General features: G+C 36.4%; 1 protein-coding gene across 1 annotated transcript in view; it reads right to left on the bottom strand.

The window, feature by feature from the left end:
• Positions 1-20,657, bottom strand: part of LOC121331069 (BTB/POZ domain-containing protein 19-like) — a 47,102-nt gene extending 26,445 nt beyond the window's left edge. Inside the window, exons 1-3 of the mRNA XM_041278222.1 lie at positions 20,392-20,657; positions 18,416-18,644; positions 16,384-16,437 (exon numbers count right to left, since the gene is read on the bottom strand). Coding sequence (XP_041134156.1) covers positions 16,384-16,437; positions 18,416-18,644; positions 20,392-20,492 — 384 coding nt within the window. The 5' untranslated portion in view covers positions 20,493-20,657. The remainder of the gene's footprint in view (positions 1-16,383; positions 16,438-18,415; positions 18,645-20,391) is intronic.
• Between the last annotated feature and the right edge of the window lie 281 nt (positions 20,658-20,938).

The raw sequence follows: 20,938 nt of genomic DNA, 5'->3' as shown, positions 1-20,938 counted from the left end.
ATTTGGCAAAAAAAAAATTGAATAGTAGCAATCCTAATCTTATATATATCCACACACACACACACACACACCTCGACAGGGCAGCAAAAACAAAAAACTACTGACCAAAAAAATGGCTCCTCTGTACATGAAAACATTATTTTTCACACTTAAGTTAGCCATCTAGCGAGATTTTTGGCATGTGATTGAAAAAAACAAACTGCCATTTAAGTGTTAGGTGTTATTCAAATGCCATTAAATCATTGTAAAATTCTAAGAAAAAAAAGCCTGTGCGAAAAACCTGAAATGTGGGAGGCTGTCAGCTTGGTGTGAGCCAACCTGTGGATGTTTTCAGAGTTTGACTGCACCTCAGGCCTCAACACTCCCACATGTGCTCACAGCAAGAATAAACAGAAACTCACTGCAGGTACTGTGCAGAATGCGTTGCTTAATTGTTAACCTGTCAGTGGGAGGATTTATTTCTGTCCACATGGGTCTTGCTTTAAGACCTGTTCTGGAGAACGACTCCTTTACATGTTTTATCAGCTCACACAGAACTCAAACTTTCAGCAAATAGGGGTTAAAAACCTCACTTAAAATATTAACAAGGGTTTAAAGTGTACTGAGTGGTGTACCTTTTTATTCACTCAGAGATGTGTTTGCTTATTTTATCAGTATACAACAGATTGTCAGTATTACACCACATCTAACTACAGTGTTTCAAATTATTGGTCACAAACCAAAAGCTTAGCATGCTGGTTAGAAAGGGTTATACATGAAAAAGAAAGTCTACTACAGATGTACGAAATCAAATTTGGACATTCCTTATAAGCACATATTTAATAAATAAGAGGCCTAGACCCAACTACACCTCTAAAAATGACCAAAGACAGAGAGAGCCCTAAAACCATGGGAGAAAGCATATGCTAATAAATCAAGTCATAACTTTCATAAGGAAAGTGGAGGTTTTCATGGTAATGTAAACATTTTGTCAAGGAATATTTACAAGTATGCCAGTAAAATGCAAATTATATATTTGAAAAAAGCATTTTATAAATCAGAAATACAATTATTAAAAGCTCAGACAATCAGATAACAAAAAGGTCACAGTGACCTACAGTACTGTGCATTCACAAAATGTAGAATCAAAGCATTGCAGTTTGGATAGGTAGAAATGCAATGGTTACAGAAAGATTATGGCAATATCTTTTTCAAGTTTGCCGGACACAGCAAATTCTGAATCCCTTCTTGTTCTCTCTTCTACTTTTAAAAGGAGCTGTTCTATTCATTAAGCCCTACTTTTTAGCATTTCACAGAATATGTGGGCAGCCATCAGTAACTGAATTATAGACCATGGTCTCTACACTCATGCTAATGATCTGAAAGACAGATAGCAGGCTTCTGTACATTTACAATGAAAACAATGCATTAAACCTTACCTTCTTTGCATAGTACAATTCCCACAGGAAGAAGAAAAGAACATTAGAATATCAGTATGAGTTACGATGACAATAAGGCACTGGGTTTGTGCAGGGCAGGTGGGTATAGGAGACACACTGAAGGAAAAATAGCTAATATCACAAATTAATTCTGTCTCTGTGGGTTTTTGTAAGTTCAGTTATATAGTATCATGTGTAAACTTACTTAAACAACAAACATAACTGTTGTGTTGTAAGTAAACTGTACATTAAATTTGGAAAATGAAAAACAAAACAAATTACATTACTTTGCAGACTTCTGAAAATCAATCCTTGAGTTTTACCTGACCACAGAAAGCTAAATCCTTTACAGTGTGGTGAATCAAGTCTCCTGTGGATTAAGCTCATTTTATTTAATAGGTATTAAAATCTGATGCGATTGGTGGCTCAGGAGAATCTGTCAGATTGTCACTTTGCTACTTGGTAGCCTGGGGACCCAATAGCAAAGCTTATACTGCTGTCTTTCCACTTCAATATGAGAGGTATTGTGCCAATTGCAATTTGGTTTATCTTCCTTTGCATTCCAGTATTAAAACAACCACCAAGTATAAGGATTAGTAATACCGCTAAAGAGTGCTTGCCTGCTGTTGAGGAATTAAAGGGCATTGAGGCTAAAATCTAGTCTTTGTTCCACAAGACCATAGGGATACAACGGACCACCCAATAGCTGGAAACAGACACAAGAGGATGTGGGAAAACATGTCCACAGACATCTGTAACTTGCAGTCATTTCAATTAACATTGGCTGGTTCTTTTGAAGTCGAGATGCTTCTCACGAAAGGGACCTTAGACATGTATTCACACAGCAGCTGCTTAAAAGACAATACTGTCTCTGAAAATAGATACTGTACTTCTTTTTGAACTTCTTGCTCAATGACAGGTGAATGGTTAAAATGATTTATATTTTACAGCACTGCCCGGATCGCTATTTACCAGGTCAGGACATTAGTTTAGCATGTTAAACCACGATCTCAATAAAAAAAATTAATTAAATTAAAAAGAGAATGCTGGCAAACTCATAAAATAGGATATAACAAATAAAAAATAAATACTAAAGTACATATAGCTAAATTGGATCTAATATATATTACCATCTGTGACAGGGTAGTGTCACGGCCTAAGCAGTTACCGGCAGGAAGAGAGACTAAAGAGACAAGAAAGCTTCAGTGAAGCACTACTGCGCACATTTAGTTAACCCATTAACAAAATAAACAGGCACAGAGGCCAAAACAAAAAAGACCTATACAAAAACCCAGACATAAACAGGACAGCAACACATACCTTCACCAACACCGACATTAATCTCTCTAACACCCGCGATTCCCCTTCTTATACACCTGTGGCTAGAGCCTCATTACCCATTAATCATTCAATTATGGCCCCAGCCACATTTCCACATGTTTTCTCCACATACACACACCTTATATCACAGGGCTTCTGCCCTGCCACATCATCCCTTCATAGATCACACACTTTCCTATATGAAAGAACAAACAACAAAAAAAATCAAGCCTGATGTACTTTAGGAAAAGTTTATCAATTTTATAGCACAATTTTCTCCATTGCATGCCAATGCTGGAAAATCATTATCTGGATGCTTTAGACAAAATCCATAAATTGACCTTAACTGTGAAACTACCCCCTTATTCTGCTGTTTTCATGTGGGGGAACCAGAGACTTAATCATATGGTTTATTTTGACCATTTAAAAAAAAAAATAAATAAATAAACAAAACTGAAATTCTGAAATTCTTGCAAGACCATGAGTCACAGTGTTCTCACACGCTCAAAGAGATAACTCTCTTTCTTCAAATCCAACACTGACCCAGTCGATTGCCTCCAACACAATCCTGAGCACCGTCATGGGAAATACTTCTGCATGCTGTCCAATCCCTCACTAAGGGAAAGTTCCCAAGCTGAGGAAACATGAGTCTTTAAATAGAAATAAATTATGTAATACAACAGGGGCTGGAAATTCCTAAGCAGATGTTAGATTATTAACCCACTCAAGACACAACTGTGTTGAGTTTTATAAACCCACTATATCTTAATCTTTCGTAGGTATTTCCTCTTAATTTTAATCATGTTTCCTGAATCCACCATACTGGGTATTTAATAACATAATTCCAGATACATCTATTACTTTTAATTCAGGTGAACAGAAAAAATATATAATTTATTGATCCACCTTTACTTTTGTTGAAGATCTTTTGTCTTTTTGGACCCGTGACAGGGTAACCCCTGCCCCTGTAGCAAGGGTGAGTTAAAAGTGTATATTGGTATGTGGGCATGGTGATGTTACAATTTGTTCACATGCAGACTGTGCCGGGGCCAGATTGAACGATTTGCAATTAAGTCCCGGTACAGCTGTATTTACGGAGCACCAATTTCACACTCGAGGTGGGGTACAGTGAGGAGGTGTGGGAGAGAGAGGAGAGAGAAATGAATAAAAATTACCTATATGGTAACAGGATACTGGGAGACAGTCAACATGGTTTTAGGAAAGGGAGATCGTGCCTAACTAACTTGCTTGATTTTTTTGAGGATGCAACATCGATAATGGATAATTGCAAAGCATATGACATGGTTTATTTAGATTTCCAGAAAGCTTTTGACAAAGTCCCGCACAAAAGATTAATTCTCAAACTGAACGCAGTTGGGATTCAAGGAAACACATGTACATGGATTAGGGAGTGGTTAACATGTAGAAAACAGAAAGTACTGATTAGAGGAAAAACCTCAGAATGGAGTGTGGTAACCAGCGGTGTACCACAGGGATCAGTATTAGGTCCTCTGCTATTCCTAATCTACATTAATGATTTAGATTCTGGTATAGTAAGCAAACTTGTTAAATTTGCAGACGACACAAAAGTAGGAGGAGTGGCAAACACTGTTGCAGCAGCAAAGGTCATTCAAAATGATCTAGACAAGATTCAGAACTGGGCAGACACATGGCAAATGACATTTAATAGAGAAAAGTGTAAGGTACTGCACGCAGGAAATAAAAATGTACATTATAAATATCATATGGGAGATATTGAAATTGGAGAAGGAATCTATGAAAAAGACCTAGGAGTTTTTGTTGACTCAGAAATGTCTTCATCTAGGCAATGTGGGGAAGCTATAAAAAAGGCTAACAAGATGCTCGGATACATTGTGAAAAGTGTTGAATTTAAATCAAGGGAAGTAATGTTAAAACTGTACAATGCACTTGTAAGACCTCATCTTGAATATTGTGTGCAGTTCTGGTCACCTCGCTATAAAAAAGATATTGCTGCTCTAGAAAGAGTGCAAAGAAGAGCGACCAGAATTATTCCGGGCTTAAAAGGCATGTCATATGCAGACAGGCTAAAAGAATTGAATCTGTTCAGTCTTGAACAAAGAAGACTACGTGGCGACCTAATTCAAGCATTCAAAATTCTAAAAGGTATTGACAGTGTCGACCCAAGGGACTTTTTCAGCCTGAAAAAAGAAACAAGGACCAGGGGTCACAAATGGAGTTCAGAAAAAGGGGCATTCAGAACAGAAAATAGGAGACACTTTTTTACACAGAGAATTGTGAGGGTCTGGAATCAACTCCCCAATAATGTTGTTGAAGCTGACACCCTGGGATCCTTCAAGAAGCTGCTTGATGAGATTTTGGGATCAATAAGCTACTAACAACCAAACGAGCAAGATGGGCCGAATGGCCTCCTCTCGTTTGTAAACTTTCTTATGTTCTTATGTTCTACACATGCTGAAAAAGCTCAGCACAATACTTGTTTGTTTAGAGTTTGCTGTGGTTTGTAACTGTCTGTCTGTTTTGGCCACCCTGCCGTTTTGTTTTGTCTAAATCTTTTTATTTATTAACTCTAAGCACCAGCGCCGTTTGCTCACGGTACTTGTGTCCGGTCTTCTTCATGGTCTGAGGTAACCACCAGCCATTCTGGTCACAGAACCACAGAAGAGTCTTTTGGAATACAACTCAGTAAGACCAACCAAAAGTAGAAATATTATTAGTTTTGAAATCTCTAGAATCACTTTCACAAAAATATTAATCCTTCAATGTATCAAGTGTGATTTAACTACAGCATACAGTTTAACTACAGTTTAGTTTAAAAGTCATTTACCCTATGTAAGCAGACTGCAGCACACTATGTAAGCGACTGCACCAAACTGTGGGTACACTGCCAGGTTTATGGCACAGTATCCCTACCACAGCTGGCATGGAAACAGAAAAGTCTAACATGCCCAAATAAAGAGATGACAGACAGCCACATGTTGAACAAAAGGCAGTTTGCAAAGAAGGTTAGGTATACATTTTGAAACATTCACATTTTCAACCCTGGAATTCACCTGTGCATCACTGTGTATCACAGAGAATTCTCATCCACTAATAAAGCTAACAATTTATCTCAATGCATATACCGGAAGTCACATGTGGATTTTTAAAACAAAAAATGTTAATTTCACATCACAACCTGGGAAGCCGACTTTAACACAGGAGGCACATTTCCTGTCAACCTCTGCCTGACATTTCTTACATTAATGATTCATTCGTTACAGATCACTAGCATAATTATCGGCCAAGAAATTACACCAGTGATTCACTTTCAGAACTGTAATAACTTCCAGCCTGTTAGAGTTCAGTATTTTTTTTCTTTTGCTTAAATGAGGCATAACTGTTATATATCGTTAGTATGTAGATGATTTATATATTAAAAAAAAAAATCTTAGAAACTTACAGGAAATGAAACCAACAGTGGCAACAGTAGTTCTGCACAACTGACACCTCAAACAGATCTTTAACATGCATGAAGTATAACAAAGACAACTGTGAAAACTCAAATATACTTTCCCCATGATTAATAAATAGAAACAAAAACAGTACGTAATTTCTTCAAAGTGAGTAATTTATTTTCTATTTTTTTATTTTTTATTATGAAGATCTCTCAATTTATTCTAAAGGGAACTGAATGGTTTCAACTAAACAGTTTCTCTAGCATGTATCTTGACATCTTATTTTACCATGCTTCAACTGGCATAGTTGAACAATGAACTCATGGACTGGCTAAACAGTTGAATAATATCCAATTTTCCTAAAACAAAAGGTACAGTGCAGTGAAAAGTAGGTCACTCTGAGCATGTATTGTACATGAAATAATGCAGTTTAACTACAGTATACTATTTTCCACCTACTTGAACGCACTTTCACTGCATTAAAACTGAAGTTTTTTCATATTAGGTGAAACAACTGTCCACTCACCAGCACTGTGATGTCACTGCACTCACAGCTGGTGTATGCAAGCCTCTTCATAACCACTTATAACAGTCAATGACTTTCTCTGATTCAGTTGATGTGGATGTGTTGTATGATTCATCAGTCTGCTGTAACAAAACACCTGGTTCATACTCCATTGAATATAATTTTGTCATCCGCAGCAACAACAGTAACACTTTCCTCTAAGAGAATACTTTGCTCAAAAGGGTTTTACGTCACTAGACAGGAAACCTCCTTTCCCCTTGGCTTTCCTGCTTCAGGATCTTCCCAGTAAGCTCTATTCAAAAAGCTGGGGCGTTTGGAAGTAGCCTCTGTCATAATTTTTAATTTTAACATCAGGCTTCAAAGTCACTAAATATAATACAAACATGGCCCAGTTATTATTCAGTTTTTAACAAAGGAATGGCATCAAATAAATCCATTAATATTACTGAATTACTCTGTTTCAGGCTGAAGTTCAAGATCCACATTAGTCATTGCTGCAAACATATTGAAAGACAACAATTCACTGGCAAATCAGCTGAAGAATTAGATTGTTTCATATGCTAACATATTTGATATTGTATTTATTTTATTCTACAACTTACTTAATCAATACACATGGTCTTAGAACAAGCTCCATTCCCACATATCGATTTTTTTTTTTTTTTTTTTTTTTTTTTTTAATGAAAATCTTAGAAGTTGTGACTGTATACAACCAAAAACTGCCACGTTTAGCTCACTGTTAAATGTGACAAATTACATTTGTAATAAGCATCAAAGTAATAAAATGTATTGTGATTTTGCTTTGTTTAGCAGTATCATTCATCCTAAATTATAGGTGTTCACAGTTCTACCAATCATAGGCCTGTATATATGAACATGCCTTACAGTAAACACAAGTAAAGGCATGGGCTTTTCTTTGAAATCAGCCCAACTTTTAAAAGTCCCCACATTTATAGGAGACTGAAGTGCCCCAACAAAGACCACATTAAAGTTAAGTGGCAGAGAGCTGATCACAGGCTTTTACAAGGAATGTTGGTGATGTGTTAATACTGACACTGACACGATTATGATGGCCCTGGATTCCACAGAATATTACAACCTTTGTGCTACTCTGGTCACCAAGTTTTAACTTGAATGGATTGTTCTTACATTGTAATGAAGTGTTAATTGTCTGCCACAATCTGGGCAATTGGCAGGCTGGAACCAGTTTTATGGTTTGGTCCTCATAACCTATTATTTCTAAACTGCCACTGGTCTCTTAATAAACACCAATAAAACTCAACTCTTTCCTTCCTAAATTATGCAAAATCTGACAAAAATGATCTGATGATTGTTTCTATTTAGATTTGCCATTAGTACAGAAATGTGTATGTTTATGTAAAACAATTATATTTAAATAGTTTTAGAATCCCAATATATAAAAACAGCTGATTTAAAATGATGCATAAGTAGTTTTACAATGTGAACAATTCACAAATCAAAAATGATTATTTTTTCTTTCTTTTTTAAAGAATGTAATTTCCAGGCTTGCCAATTTAAACTATCCCCAAGGGAAAAAAAAAAAAAGTTTTCTATGTTTCCTCAAAAATGCATAAAACAACTGACTGTGGTTGCAAAATACATTGGAAATGCCCAGTTTTATAGAAGTGACATTATACTATTCATAACATATGCCCTTTAAAAGTTTACTCTGGTAAAAAAAAAAAAAAAAAACTGATCACGCTAATGCTGCAGTTCTCTATGCAATCCCACACATACTTCTGCTTACCATGTTTATAATATGCTTTACTGAACTTTGCTATGCAGTTACCATGGTCTACTGAAATTACTGATTGTCATGAATTAAGATTCACTAAAGTCTGGTTAACTTTTAGGAAAACTGTAACGGTCTTGTGAAAATGCTGTTATGGAAATTCCTGATTTAAAAAAAAAAAAATTACTCCTTTGTGTGTAGTATTGGCAACAGATGAATCCTAACAAAGAGTGACACCATAAATAGATGATTAAGGCTGAATAAGACTGTACTGTACACACAGCAATACATCCCTACTATTGGTGCCAGTGTCACTAAAATCAGTTTCAATTTGAAAAGGAACCAGATATGATCACATTGCATGGAAATGTTCATTGCTCACCACCAAAAGCTGAAAAGCAAGCTGGTCTAGTTACATCCCCTGCAGCCTTGATACTAAAACCAACTCAACTTGTCTTTGTTCGGATATACAAGATGCTGCGATGATATTTCATGACCTAGTTTATTTTCAGGTGCTGGGAAAAGGAGTATTTTTATATGACCCCTTCCGGCTGAAGAAAATTCAATGAGTCAAAGGCAGTTCTTGCTTTTATAAGATTTTAAAACATATTCTTGAAGATATGTTTACAAGGTATACATAGCTTATTTATAAAGGTTTACAATACATTACAGATATACCAATTACTCATAGTAAACAGGCTACTTGACATTACCTATTATTTGAGAATAACTACATAAAAGTAAATGTCTTTTTGAACATGTATCATTGATCATTAACTGAAACATTCAGAACAAAAATATACTACTATAAATAAACAAACAAACAAACAAACCCTATCCTCTTCAGAGTCCAGGTGTCAAGACTAAGCTTTGGAGGGTGAAAGAATTGTAAAGGCCTGGTCACAAGGGGGGTGACGGATGTTCCTCGTGTGATCACCCTGGGCAACACCCCAGCGACACACCGGCAACCTGCCTCCCACGTAGGATGGCATTCTATTTTTCAGGCAACATTCTTAATATTAGTCATTCATATTTGATAGTAGTGTCACATGATAATTACTCCCTTCAGGATTCCGTGATCGGTGAAAAAAATCACAGAATTTGCGCTCTCCCGCGGAATTTTCAATATTTTTTGCAAAAAACGAAAACTCAAACATTTGCTCCCTACTATCACTGTACATGTCACTAGAGCGCACACACTATTTGTATATTGAGAAGTGTGGCAGGGTTTCAGTGTGAGCTTTAGTTCAACTATGGAGAGATTCCGAAGACCATCGGTGACCAGTATTTCCATTAACTCTCCGTCATAGCTTTTGTTAAATCAGAAGACCGTGACAATGACCATGGACAGACAAACAGTGGCTACTGAAGAACAAAAAAGGTAAGATTATTAGATTATTATTATTATTATTATTATTATTATTAAACAAAAGGATGTCAGTTTAGTCGCAAGTTCAAAGGGAAACAATTAGGACCTTGCTTGACTCCCTATGTTGCAGTTCCTGAAAGATGTCATTGTAATTATATATGGAAACACACATGTTTTTTGTGCATGAAGTAGAAACACAAATGCTCAAAGAGGAAGGGGGTGGCGAACTATATTAGATATTCTCCGATTACTTGGGATGACTTAACATTTTACTTTCCCGTTTCTTTTGTGGTATGTGACGGTAGCACTTTCACATTGTGGCCTTGGTCAAAGAAACTAAAATGCGAGTTTATCAGCCAATCAGTGTCACCTGTCGCTGTTTCCAAGCACTTATCACAGCTTCCAAACTATTTCTATGTGCTGTCTTGATGTGGCTATGTTTTAAAATTACAGCATTTTGGTGAATAACACATATTTCCCTGTATAATACCCTGTTATATTTGTACAAAAAAATGCTCCAGGTTTAGTACACATTTGTAAAACAGTTCATTTCTAAAAAGTGAACTCTGCTTTTTGCAAAAATGTAAATGTGGCATACAGACAACCTCCATTTACCCACAGAACCTGCCAAACTGTGTCCCTAGCAGGTTTCATCACAAATGGAGAAGCAGTTCTCTGGATATATTAAAATATGGTTTGGCTAGTTTTATTTAAACACATTTTTTACTTCTCACTCAACCTACATAGGTTCAGATGACAGAAATTTGATTTTAAACCTCAGCAGATTCGTTTTGTTCTAATATAACCTGGTCCAGTTCAAAACAATGCTTAGAACACAGATATAGTACAGTCTCTCACTAAACCCTGCAATAGACTAAAAGCCGATAATGAAGTTCAATTCCTGAATTGAACTCCGGTATTTGTCATAAAATAATGGGATTCTGGTTTAAAGGAATCACTAAACTCCACACTGCAAACTCTAATAAAAGGTCAAATATCATAATGACTCTCACCAGAAGCAGCAAGTATTTAAATGGCTTAATCAATATCATATTATAAAACCAGCCACTGAAGCCATACAGAGTCTTTATAAAGGGTTGCCAAATTAATTTGATCAGCCTAAACTGGGTTAAATATACATGTCTGTTGTTTTTGGACACTTTGCTTACCTATCTGATGTAAAGTGCAGATTTTTTGTACAAACATATATTTGAGAACACAGGGCAATTTTTTTTTTTTTTTTATTCTAGTACAAGCCTACCTACCATTCAAGTTCCCAAGCAATAAGGTTTTTCATGTTAATAATTCTGGATACCATCTAAACGTATGAATTAACAATGCTAGCTAACACCAGCTATCTGAAAAACAAATCAGGCTATATAGGCTGATTAATAAACTGCAGACTAAATGACATATGGCATGCTGCCACCCCATTCCCAGCTCATGCATTACACCACTGCCTCAGCAAATGGAATGATTTCCTGATATTCAGCAATGTTAATACATCTTACAGCACACACAAACCTTAAGGGATACAATTTTGCAAAGGGAAGCAGGTTTTGCATGAATCATAGCATATCCTTGGTTTTCATTGAGAGTATTGGGGGTGCAGGGCATCCTTGGTTTTCATTGAGAGTATTGGGAGTACAGGGCTTTAAAAATCAATTCCTTACATGTTACTACCACTAGAATTCAAACATCACCCTAGATCTTAAAAGGTTAAACTGCTACATCATGATACCTTATTACTTCCTGTGCTGTGGGCCCAATGGTTTTCTTTCATCTAGATTTCAGCAGTGATTTTTCAAAAAGAATGAGAAACTAAATTTTTCATATACAAGTATTTTTCATAAAAATAAAAAATTAGAAAACCCAAAGACAGTTTCATTTTGCTAAAACGCTTGTTGAAGGCAATGCTGAGAGGTGTCTCGCTGGTGGCTATTTACTGTCATGTGTCTGAAAAGCACACACAACTCTGAAAGGACTTCAATTAACTGCTATTGAACCGCTGCATTAAAATAGCAATTACAAGAAACAGTTTACTTTACCTTCTAATATGTGTTGTCCATATTGCAACATTTATTTTTCTACATATTCCTAATAGCTGCGATACTTTTTTACTTGCATATCAAAAGGTAAATAGGGAATAACGTTTTTTGAACTTTTACTCTGGAATGTTCTCCAGCAGATATTTTCTCCTCTAATCACTGCAGTGTATCCAGTTCATGCTCCCCCCTGAAACAATGCTGGTTCCCTTACTAAAATGAGTGGTGTATTGTGGGAACAGAAAACCAGAATTTGCAGGACAGAGTGTGAACTTGGATCCTTGGATTTTTTTTTTTTTCCCCTGGCGAAAGATCCCAAGTATATATTGAAATATGTATTGCACAGTTGGTTCTTGGACCCATGATGTGTGATTAAAAATGTAGAGTCAAAAGTAATATGTTTAAAAATATAAAGCTGTGATTCAGACAACACAGAGCACAGCAAAGGCAACATAATGGGTTTCTTTCAAACTTGGCAGGTTGTTCTGTAACACTTTAGGAATGAAAAGAAAATCAAAAGCCTTCTTGAAAAAAAAAGTATTTTGGTTAGATTACTGTATGCCTCCCTGGCATGAAGAAGCCCAGCCATTCTAAAATACTCAGTATGCTTCTAAGATTCAATTTAACAAACTAAATCCTGGGCTAAGAACTGAAAACTGGGTTTTTATAATTGATCTAAATAGTGGTAACTAATTAATACTGCGGTCCTTTTGAAAAGTCTGTAAAAATGTTAAATATGTAAAAAGCAAGCAGTATTTACATCAATTATTTCAATGAACTTTAGCATTCTTAGTCTGCAGTTTACTTATCTAGAAAGCAAAAGCAGCACCATATAATCCTAATGTTAGTGCAAACTCTTGGTGCCTTAACTGCCATTCATACTGCAGCTGTATTTCTGATGATTTTACCTGTTGAGTTGACCTATTCCCAATCTCTGTTCAGTACTTGGAGATTTTACATGACATTTCCTTAATATGCTGAATACTGTACTGTGTTCAGAGACAATTCCTTCCAAGTCTAGTGACTAAGAATCCCTTGAACTTTCAGACCTAGTTTCTCTTCTTTCTGAGCCACGTGACTCATCTTCTTTGCATCTAAATCTGTACATCCTATTGGTCCTCTGCAGCAGATGTCTCAGTAGACCCTCTACAACCCACAGGGCAAGCAGTGTCTCTACACAGTATGAACGCAAATGATCTGACACTTTCCTGCAGACACAAGCTCAGACAGTAGTCCCCTCCAGCACAGACACAAACAGTGGAGCTGTGTTCAGCTGGGTTAAAAGGGGTCAATGGGGACAAACCCCCCCCCCCCCCCCCCCCAAAAAAAAAATATATATATATATATATATATATACACACACAGTGCTCACCCTCTATAACGCTATAGTGGGGAGCCATAGTTACAAGACCATGCTATTTGTGTTCCGCCTTATAACGAGTATAAAAGGGCTACTGTAATGGCATTATGGAGCAAATGGGAGCCACAACCCTATCGTGTTATAACCGATTCCGCACTATAACGACGCGCTTTATAACGGACAAGCACTAATTTTCAAACAACTATTTCCCTGCTAACTTGTCCTTTTTATTTATTTTTTTGTTGTTGCTATCTACCAAATGACTTCAGAGTGTTTTTATTCAAGTTAAGTCCTGCATAATTATGCTAGGTTTTGTCACCAAATTCTGCATTGTCTTGGAGGCTGTTGACCTAGAAGAATAGACAATCAGGCTCTGATTAACACACAGTCTGGGGCGTAGTGCAGTCGTGTGCTCATGATGCATTGGCCTTAAAGTCTGCTAAAGTACTGCTCTGATAAATTACTGAATAGTTGAGTCACAATAAGCCTTCTTCACAGCTATAACCAGGGCAAGAGAACAATTCTGTCAGTACACTGAACACGAATAAATGAAAGGGTATTCAGCTGCATATGCGTTTTTTAAATACAAATCTAGAATTCCATTGTGCCATTTATTTTCTTGTGCCTTGACTGGCTGACAACAGAAACCACTGGCCATGAACACAGCCTATTGGACATATTCTAAGAACTTGAAACCTGGTGAAACATCAGTAACTTTACTGTGCATAGCAGCCTCTGGAAATTATATAAACAGACTACTAAATACTTTACTTACTAGTACAGGGTGATGAAGCACAGGATAACAAAATGAAAAACGTTAATCTTTTTTTTTTTTCTGCGCGTTGCAGCATAATATATTGACCAACTATTTTCTGAATAGGTTCTAATCGTGTTAAATGTACTATTGTGTCAATAGGTTCCTTGTCGTGGCTTGGCTTCACACAAATTTCTTTTTATAAGGTCAGCTAATCAATCAAATAAAAATGGAAGTACAGAAAGTTGTAGTGTTAACATGCATGTTCAAAATGTTATCACAACGAGGTCCTTAACAACATAAAGAAACAAACATGTCACTGAAAATGCTGCATTTTTGCCTTTACTGTGGTGCAACTTGTTTGTAGTTGTTCAACAGCTACTATGCTACCAGTACATTTTTAAGTGTCTGGTGTCCAAAATTTGAATGGAAAAGTGTTTTTTTTACCTGCACATTATTAGTTAAAACAAAGTGTTAGAATAACCTATTTTTCATTTTATGTAAACCCTTTGAATCTCTTTTTATACTTAACTTTTGTTTTTGCACAACTTGCATTGAGCTCTACTTTGTCACTTTAGAAACATTCTCCAGGGAAGTAAATCTATATACTTTAATCTCCAACCAAACCACTCCCTTCGTATGGAAGAGCACCCTCGTCTCTAGGCAGTATAAACATAATTTATATTTATAACAAATTTTCCTTCAACAGCAGCACACTATGTTCTGTCTCTGCTGTTTGTCTTCCAGATCAAGAAAATCTCTGCCTTCCTCCGGACCTCACTCCTTCAAGGGCTGTAACTCCTAATAACATAGCATTGATTTACATCAGCCCCTACAGACATGCCCAGGCCTGCACAAGCTAAAGGACATACTGCAAAAAAAATCCTCCCTGCTCATTTTTTAATGCACAAGGTCAAGCAAGTGTTTCAAATTGTTCTTTTTTTATAAGCACATTTTTGACTGTCATGTGGCCAACCGGTGCGGTACAAACAAAACAAATGAGCATTAAAAAGAGCATGAGAAGTTATAAAACACCTCAGATAAATTACTATAGTTTACATCTATCTATGCATACTGTTTTGTTTGATGCAACTACTGCCAGGGTAAATAAAGCATACCCAGCCATGGTGATTGCCTGGACAGATGCCACTTCATGCAAATAGGTCTCATACTGAACATTCAATCTAAAGGCCCTTTCACACTGTCATTCCTCCTTGGGCCCGGACCCAGTTTCTGGCAGCCCGGATCACAATCTTGCGTAGTGTGAAACCACGTACCTGGGTCATACCGGGGTTAACCCAGGTCCCTCCAGATGTGGGTCAACACGCTTTGATCGGGTTGAGCAAGACAAAATACATGACAGCGACGAAATAACAAGCAGCCCCACCTGCGTGAAGGTTTCACTTCCGCAAGGAACATTTTTGTTTATTCCGTTTAGCCATATTTTTATTGCTTGAGACACACCATGAGACAGATTGCAGCAGGATAAACATGAATAAAAATTTGGTCTAATCAACATTTGGGCCACTGGTTCAATCCAGAGAAGGTTGGACGGAAGCGTATGTAACAAGCTGCTTCCGGGGCATTGACATTCACATTGTTCACTTGCGCCTGTCACCTAAGTAAACCCTGCTTTATCAAAAGCAGTGTGAAATTGTGTATCCGACCCCCATGACATCGGGGCCTAACCTGGGTAGGTCCCGACACGGGCAGGACATGCCAGTTTGAAAGGGGCTTTATTCAGCTCTATTCTTTTTGTTCATTTTTTTTTTTTTTTAAGTATTTGTTTAATTCTAATGCATTCTGTATTTTTGCTGATAAAAAGTTGTCATCAAAGCCACAGTGATTGTGACTTGACCAATAGGAACAACACTATGAGCTGTGACCACTTGGATATACTTAATGCAGTAGTAACCCCAAATTTAGGTTAAATTAGGTTGCAGTCAGTCAATATCAACATGTAACATAGCCATTTAGAGGTCAATTTGGATCAAGCTGGTTTTATAATTTTTGTTTTGAAGGTTTCAATGCCTTTTTCTGTGTTTCTACAAAAACTGAACTTTAATGTGTAACTACCTTATCCTGGTCTTAACACTGCCTGGCAATGCCATCATTGAAATATCCTGTGTGTTGCAAAACATTTAACGCTACAGGTTAAACATACACTCCTTCATACATGTGCAAAACAATGATAAAAGGTAAATGATTACATACACCATGCCCCCAGCAGCTTATCGCCAAGCTGTAATTTCCAAATTAAATAATTTACCACTGTAAACACACAAACAAGGAATTGCTTACTTCTGAAACTCATGTTTCATCATTACCAAAATCGACAACCCATTACATTAACAAAGGTGAGCTAATGGTAAAAATCATGCACCCAGAATCAGAGACACACCTTTCGAAGATCATCCAGTCCGTATTCCACAGCTGAAGTTAACACCTCCAGAGCCTAGGAGTAGAACACAAGGTAGCATACAGGTTTAAAAAAAGGTAAATTATTGTCAGTGCCACACAACACAATATTTAAATGAAAACCGTGACAGTCAATTTCTTGAAACTGATGTACAGCTTCATGAAGAAATTCCTAATAAATACAGTAGCCTCATCAGATCAATAATTAGAAAGTTTCTCGTTGCTAGTTTCTCACTGCCTGAACTGCAATCAAATGAATCAACTCAATGACTCTATGTGCTTTACATATAGTACATGGAACACTAGCCCTTGAATATATAGAGAATAATAGATGGATGGGCTTCAGTGAGTTAAAGGAAATAATTCCATCTATGGTTTATGTAACGCCATAAACTACGAGACCGTTAGGTCGAGTAGTTTATAAACTGCCACAGAAACCCAAAAAAGAAAATAAACGGGTGTTAAGGTTCAAATTGCAAGTGCATTTAATGAATAATAATAACTTAAATTAAGTCAATAGTATATATATATATATATATATATATATATATATATATATATATATATATATATATATTTTTTTTTTTTTTTTTTTTGATAATCCAGGAGCGGTGAATTAAGCTTGGTAGAAAATGAACTGCAAAAAATAAAGTATTTTTATGGAAAAGGTGTTTCAATGGGGCATGGTTTTTTCTTTTGGTTTTCTTAGTCGCTGTCAGAGTAGAAGATTATTTGTCTCGCTGCTTGTTTGGTGCTACCACTGGTGGAGGATGATTGTAAATCTTCAGAAACAGATTTGTTAAAAGTGCCTAAAAACCAGGAATGGTGGGTGTTGTCGAGTGATTGAAAACTAGACATTTTGTGTTTGTAAGTGGTCTTGGGGTGCAAATATGAGTCAAAGGTCAAGTATAATCTTCTAGAATAATATACCATTTTGACGTCACTACTGTGGCATTGTGCCTTTTTTTCAAATGGCTCAGGATACAAATATAGCCTTCATCCATGTGAGTGTACATATATATATATATATATATATATATATATATATATATATATATATATATATATATATATATATATACACTGTAATTTTAATAAATCATGAGATAAAGTTTTGTGAATAGGGTCCACCGACAGTCTCCTGAAATGACCAAAGGTTTTACTGTGCACCTTTTATCAGCACTAAATTGGGGTTGGACCTCACCAGAAATAACATTGGTGGTAAATGTTGGGGGACAGCCCTCTGTTTCTGTTTAGTATGAAACATTTGCTGTTGTATTTTAAATCAGTGGTTATTAAGATGGGATCTGAAATTGGGATCTTCAGGCTGCTACTTCACATCTCTAACATGTAATAAATTGAAATGTTGTTAAGTGAAGACTCCAATGCATTGCGCAGCCCTGCTGATTCCTTAAATTCTTCCTCACTTCTGCTGACAGAATTGAAGAATGCAATGGATAAAACTCCAACAGCTGGACTATGATGATCACATACCAACTGCCCAGATGGACTGTTGTTTATTCATGAAAAAGCTCTATCAGCAAAACTGAATTTAATCCAACCTCTTACAAACCAATTTACATGTAACCTGCATACAGCCAGAAATTATTTTTATGCTCTTCTACTGATTTCCTGAATGTAAAAATGACCCTATTGGGCAGTCTTAGATTAACTGTCAAGGAGTATTTTGGTTATGAACAACATAATAAAAATACATTGTCACCATCACTTCCAACAGTCTTAGAAGGAAAGCATTTTTTATATAATATAATGCTTGGACATTTGTGCAACATGACCCAATTTATTAAACGTCAAGCTGTAGATCAAAAGTTTTATACCTGTATAATTTTGAGTCTTTTTTGTGCAGAAAAGAATACAAGTCAGCAGTCTTCACATTGCCTGTGGTTAGCAGGACAGTTGGGTGAGATGAGTTCATGAACAAATTTGCAGAACACCTTTGTGTAAACACACCACCCCTTTCAAGAAATTCCTGGAGAGGTTCAATCTTTACTTACAATATAATTGTTCAAGGTTACACAATTGGTGTACAGAAACTCAATCACAGCCAAGAAAACCTCAGGCTGCACGTCAGAGAGTACAACAGGAACGTCCAGCAGTTCCCTGGGTCTGTCGGACTGGAGCTGCTGGCTGAACATCCCATGGAATACCTCACAGCGGCAGGCAAGAATACAGCGGTGTGCAAACACCTCCTGACGCTCCTTTCCCACCACAAACTTAACATCACTGTGAAATACATAAATAACAATTCATTATGAGTGTTATGATCATTAATAAGACAAACCCTTGTTTCCTATTTTTACTTAATAAAACTTCCTCTTAAATGTTAAAACTGAAGTGAATGCATCATTATTCAAGAATGCCTTTTTTTATTTTAAAGCTCCAAGTCTAATTATAGTCACACCTGGGCTTAATAAGACTTAACAAAACCAGGTGTAACCAATTAAGCTCATTAAAGCCTAAAGTTGCTTAAAAGGCTATGCAATAGGAGTCTGATTCACTTAACATTTCTGGGTTTGAGATGAGGAAACCATTTACCTTAATGCTGTCTATGACATCTGAAACATCTTTCTCAGTTATTACTCTCTCAAATGGACTCGAAATCATCTCTTACCCAAATGTTGTTCTTATAGTAATACTCATCAACACAAAAATAACACTATAACAATAGGTGGTCCAGTGGTTAGAGAATGGGGCTTGTTACCAGGAGGTTCTGGGTTCAATCCTAGTTCAGCCACTGACTTGTGTGTAACACTAAGCAAGTCACTTAACCTCCTTGTCCTCCACCCTTCGGATGAGATGTAAAACCGCAGTTCTATTGTAAGTGACTCTGCAGCAACAGTTGCTGATGATGCATAGTTCACCCCTTAGTCTATGGCTTTGTGTACACCTGAATTGCATTATACTGTCTTGGTTGGTTTCCAGCCATCATGCAGTTGGTCAAAATATATTTTTATTATTATAGGACATCTATGATAATCTGTTTTACACATATATTTTTTTTTTTATAAAAGCACAAGGTGTTTATTTGTATGTCACTGTTGCTGTGAAACTTAAAAAGGTGGAGGCACCAAAAGATCAACATTCTAGGACAACTATAACCAGGGGTCATAACAGGTCCTGTAGCTAAAGCACAAAAATGTAGTTCACGGTAACTACATGGGAAGGGACATATCCTTCATTGTTTATACAGTACTTCAAACGCTTTGAACTATACATGTGGTTTAAATATCAAGAAAGAGTTGAAGTCAGGCTGCATAAGTCTGCACTAGCCCTATTTGCACATGCTGTCTATTTACTTTACTGCAGTACATGCACTATATCAGTTCTTAGACGCAGGCATGTTTACATCCTGAATGGCACTGAAAGATCATCTTGGGAGTGCAAATATTAAAGACAGATGTACATATTTGGAGAAGCGCTTAATGTTTTCATAGTATTTGTTTTTAGCACTGCGTGTTTTTGCTCCCTATTCCACTGTATTTCTCAGTTTTGGGTACACGGGTCTTGTTTTATTTTGTCAATTACTAAAAATGCATTAGCCTATAGGCTATACATCTACATCTAGGTTAGTATATACTGTGTAAGTATGTTTAGTATGGAAATAAAATAATAAATCAGATAAAAGAATAAATCTTATTTCCTTTTTTTGTAATATAACCTACTTGCACAACTGCGTGTGCTAAACTTCAAGAAACTCTAACCAACATCCTGTGTCCGAATTCATTTTTAAACAATAAACAATGCACAACGATCAATAACTGTTGTTACAGGTGCAAAGACAAAAGTTTTAAAAATACATCAACTTCTCGTAAATTCATACTGAGTAGTTCTTGTAGCATAAAATCGCTGCTGCATTACTGAAATGGTTGTATTCTTGCATTTTGTATTGTTTACTTTTTAAACAGGCCTGCACTGATATTTTCTTGGAACCGCGAACTTTCCTATACGCTGCTTTCCATGACCGTCTCACCTGAAGTCGGGGTTGTTGACGAGTCTCCGAAGGGCGGCAGTGAATGTTATAGTGTTTCCTTGCTGGCTAGTAGATGGAATCTGGGAACAAGCAGAGGCCATGCCGGGGAAAAGAGAGGAAAAGTGGGGAGAGAGAGAGAGCGAGAGGGGGCTACAGGAGTGAAATTAGGAAATGGTTATGAGGAAAGGAAAGACGGGACAAGGAACATTGCAGATGCTAAGACTCGCAGAAGGCGAAATGCTCATAGTGGCTGCTGCAGTGCGGGTAGAAACAAGGAATCACGCATTATACAACATAATTGTAATGGTAGTTTGGAAAAAATGTAGATTATATATATATATATATAGAATATATATATATATAATATATATATATATAATATATATTATAATATATATATTACTCGAGCTGAAGCATTTTATTTCCATATTTTTTAATAAAATAACATTTAAGTTACCACCGTATGTTGTTGTTGTAATTATTATTACACAGACTTTGCATGCCTTCCCAATAATTGAAAAACAATAAATAAAGTACTTTATTAAAA

This window comes from Polyodon spathula, chromosome 18 (genome assembly GCF_017654505.1).
Source record: "Polyodon spathula isolate WHYD16114869_AA chromosome 18, ASM1765450v1, whole genome shotgun sequence".
Classification (NCBI taxonomy): Eukaryota; Metazoa; Chordata; class Actinopteri; order Acipenseriformes; family Polyodontidae; genus Polyodon; species Polyodon spathula.
Note: the sequence above shows the minus strand (reverse complement) of the source record. Positions and strands in the feature narration are given on the sequence as shown.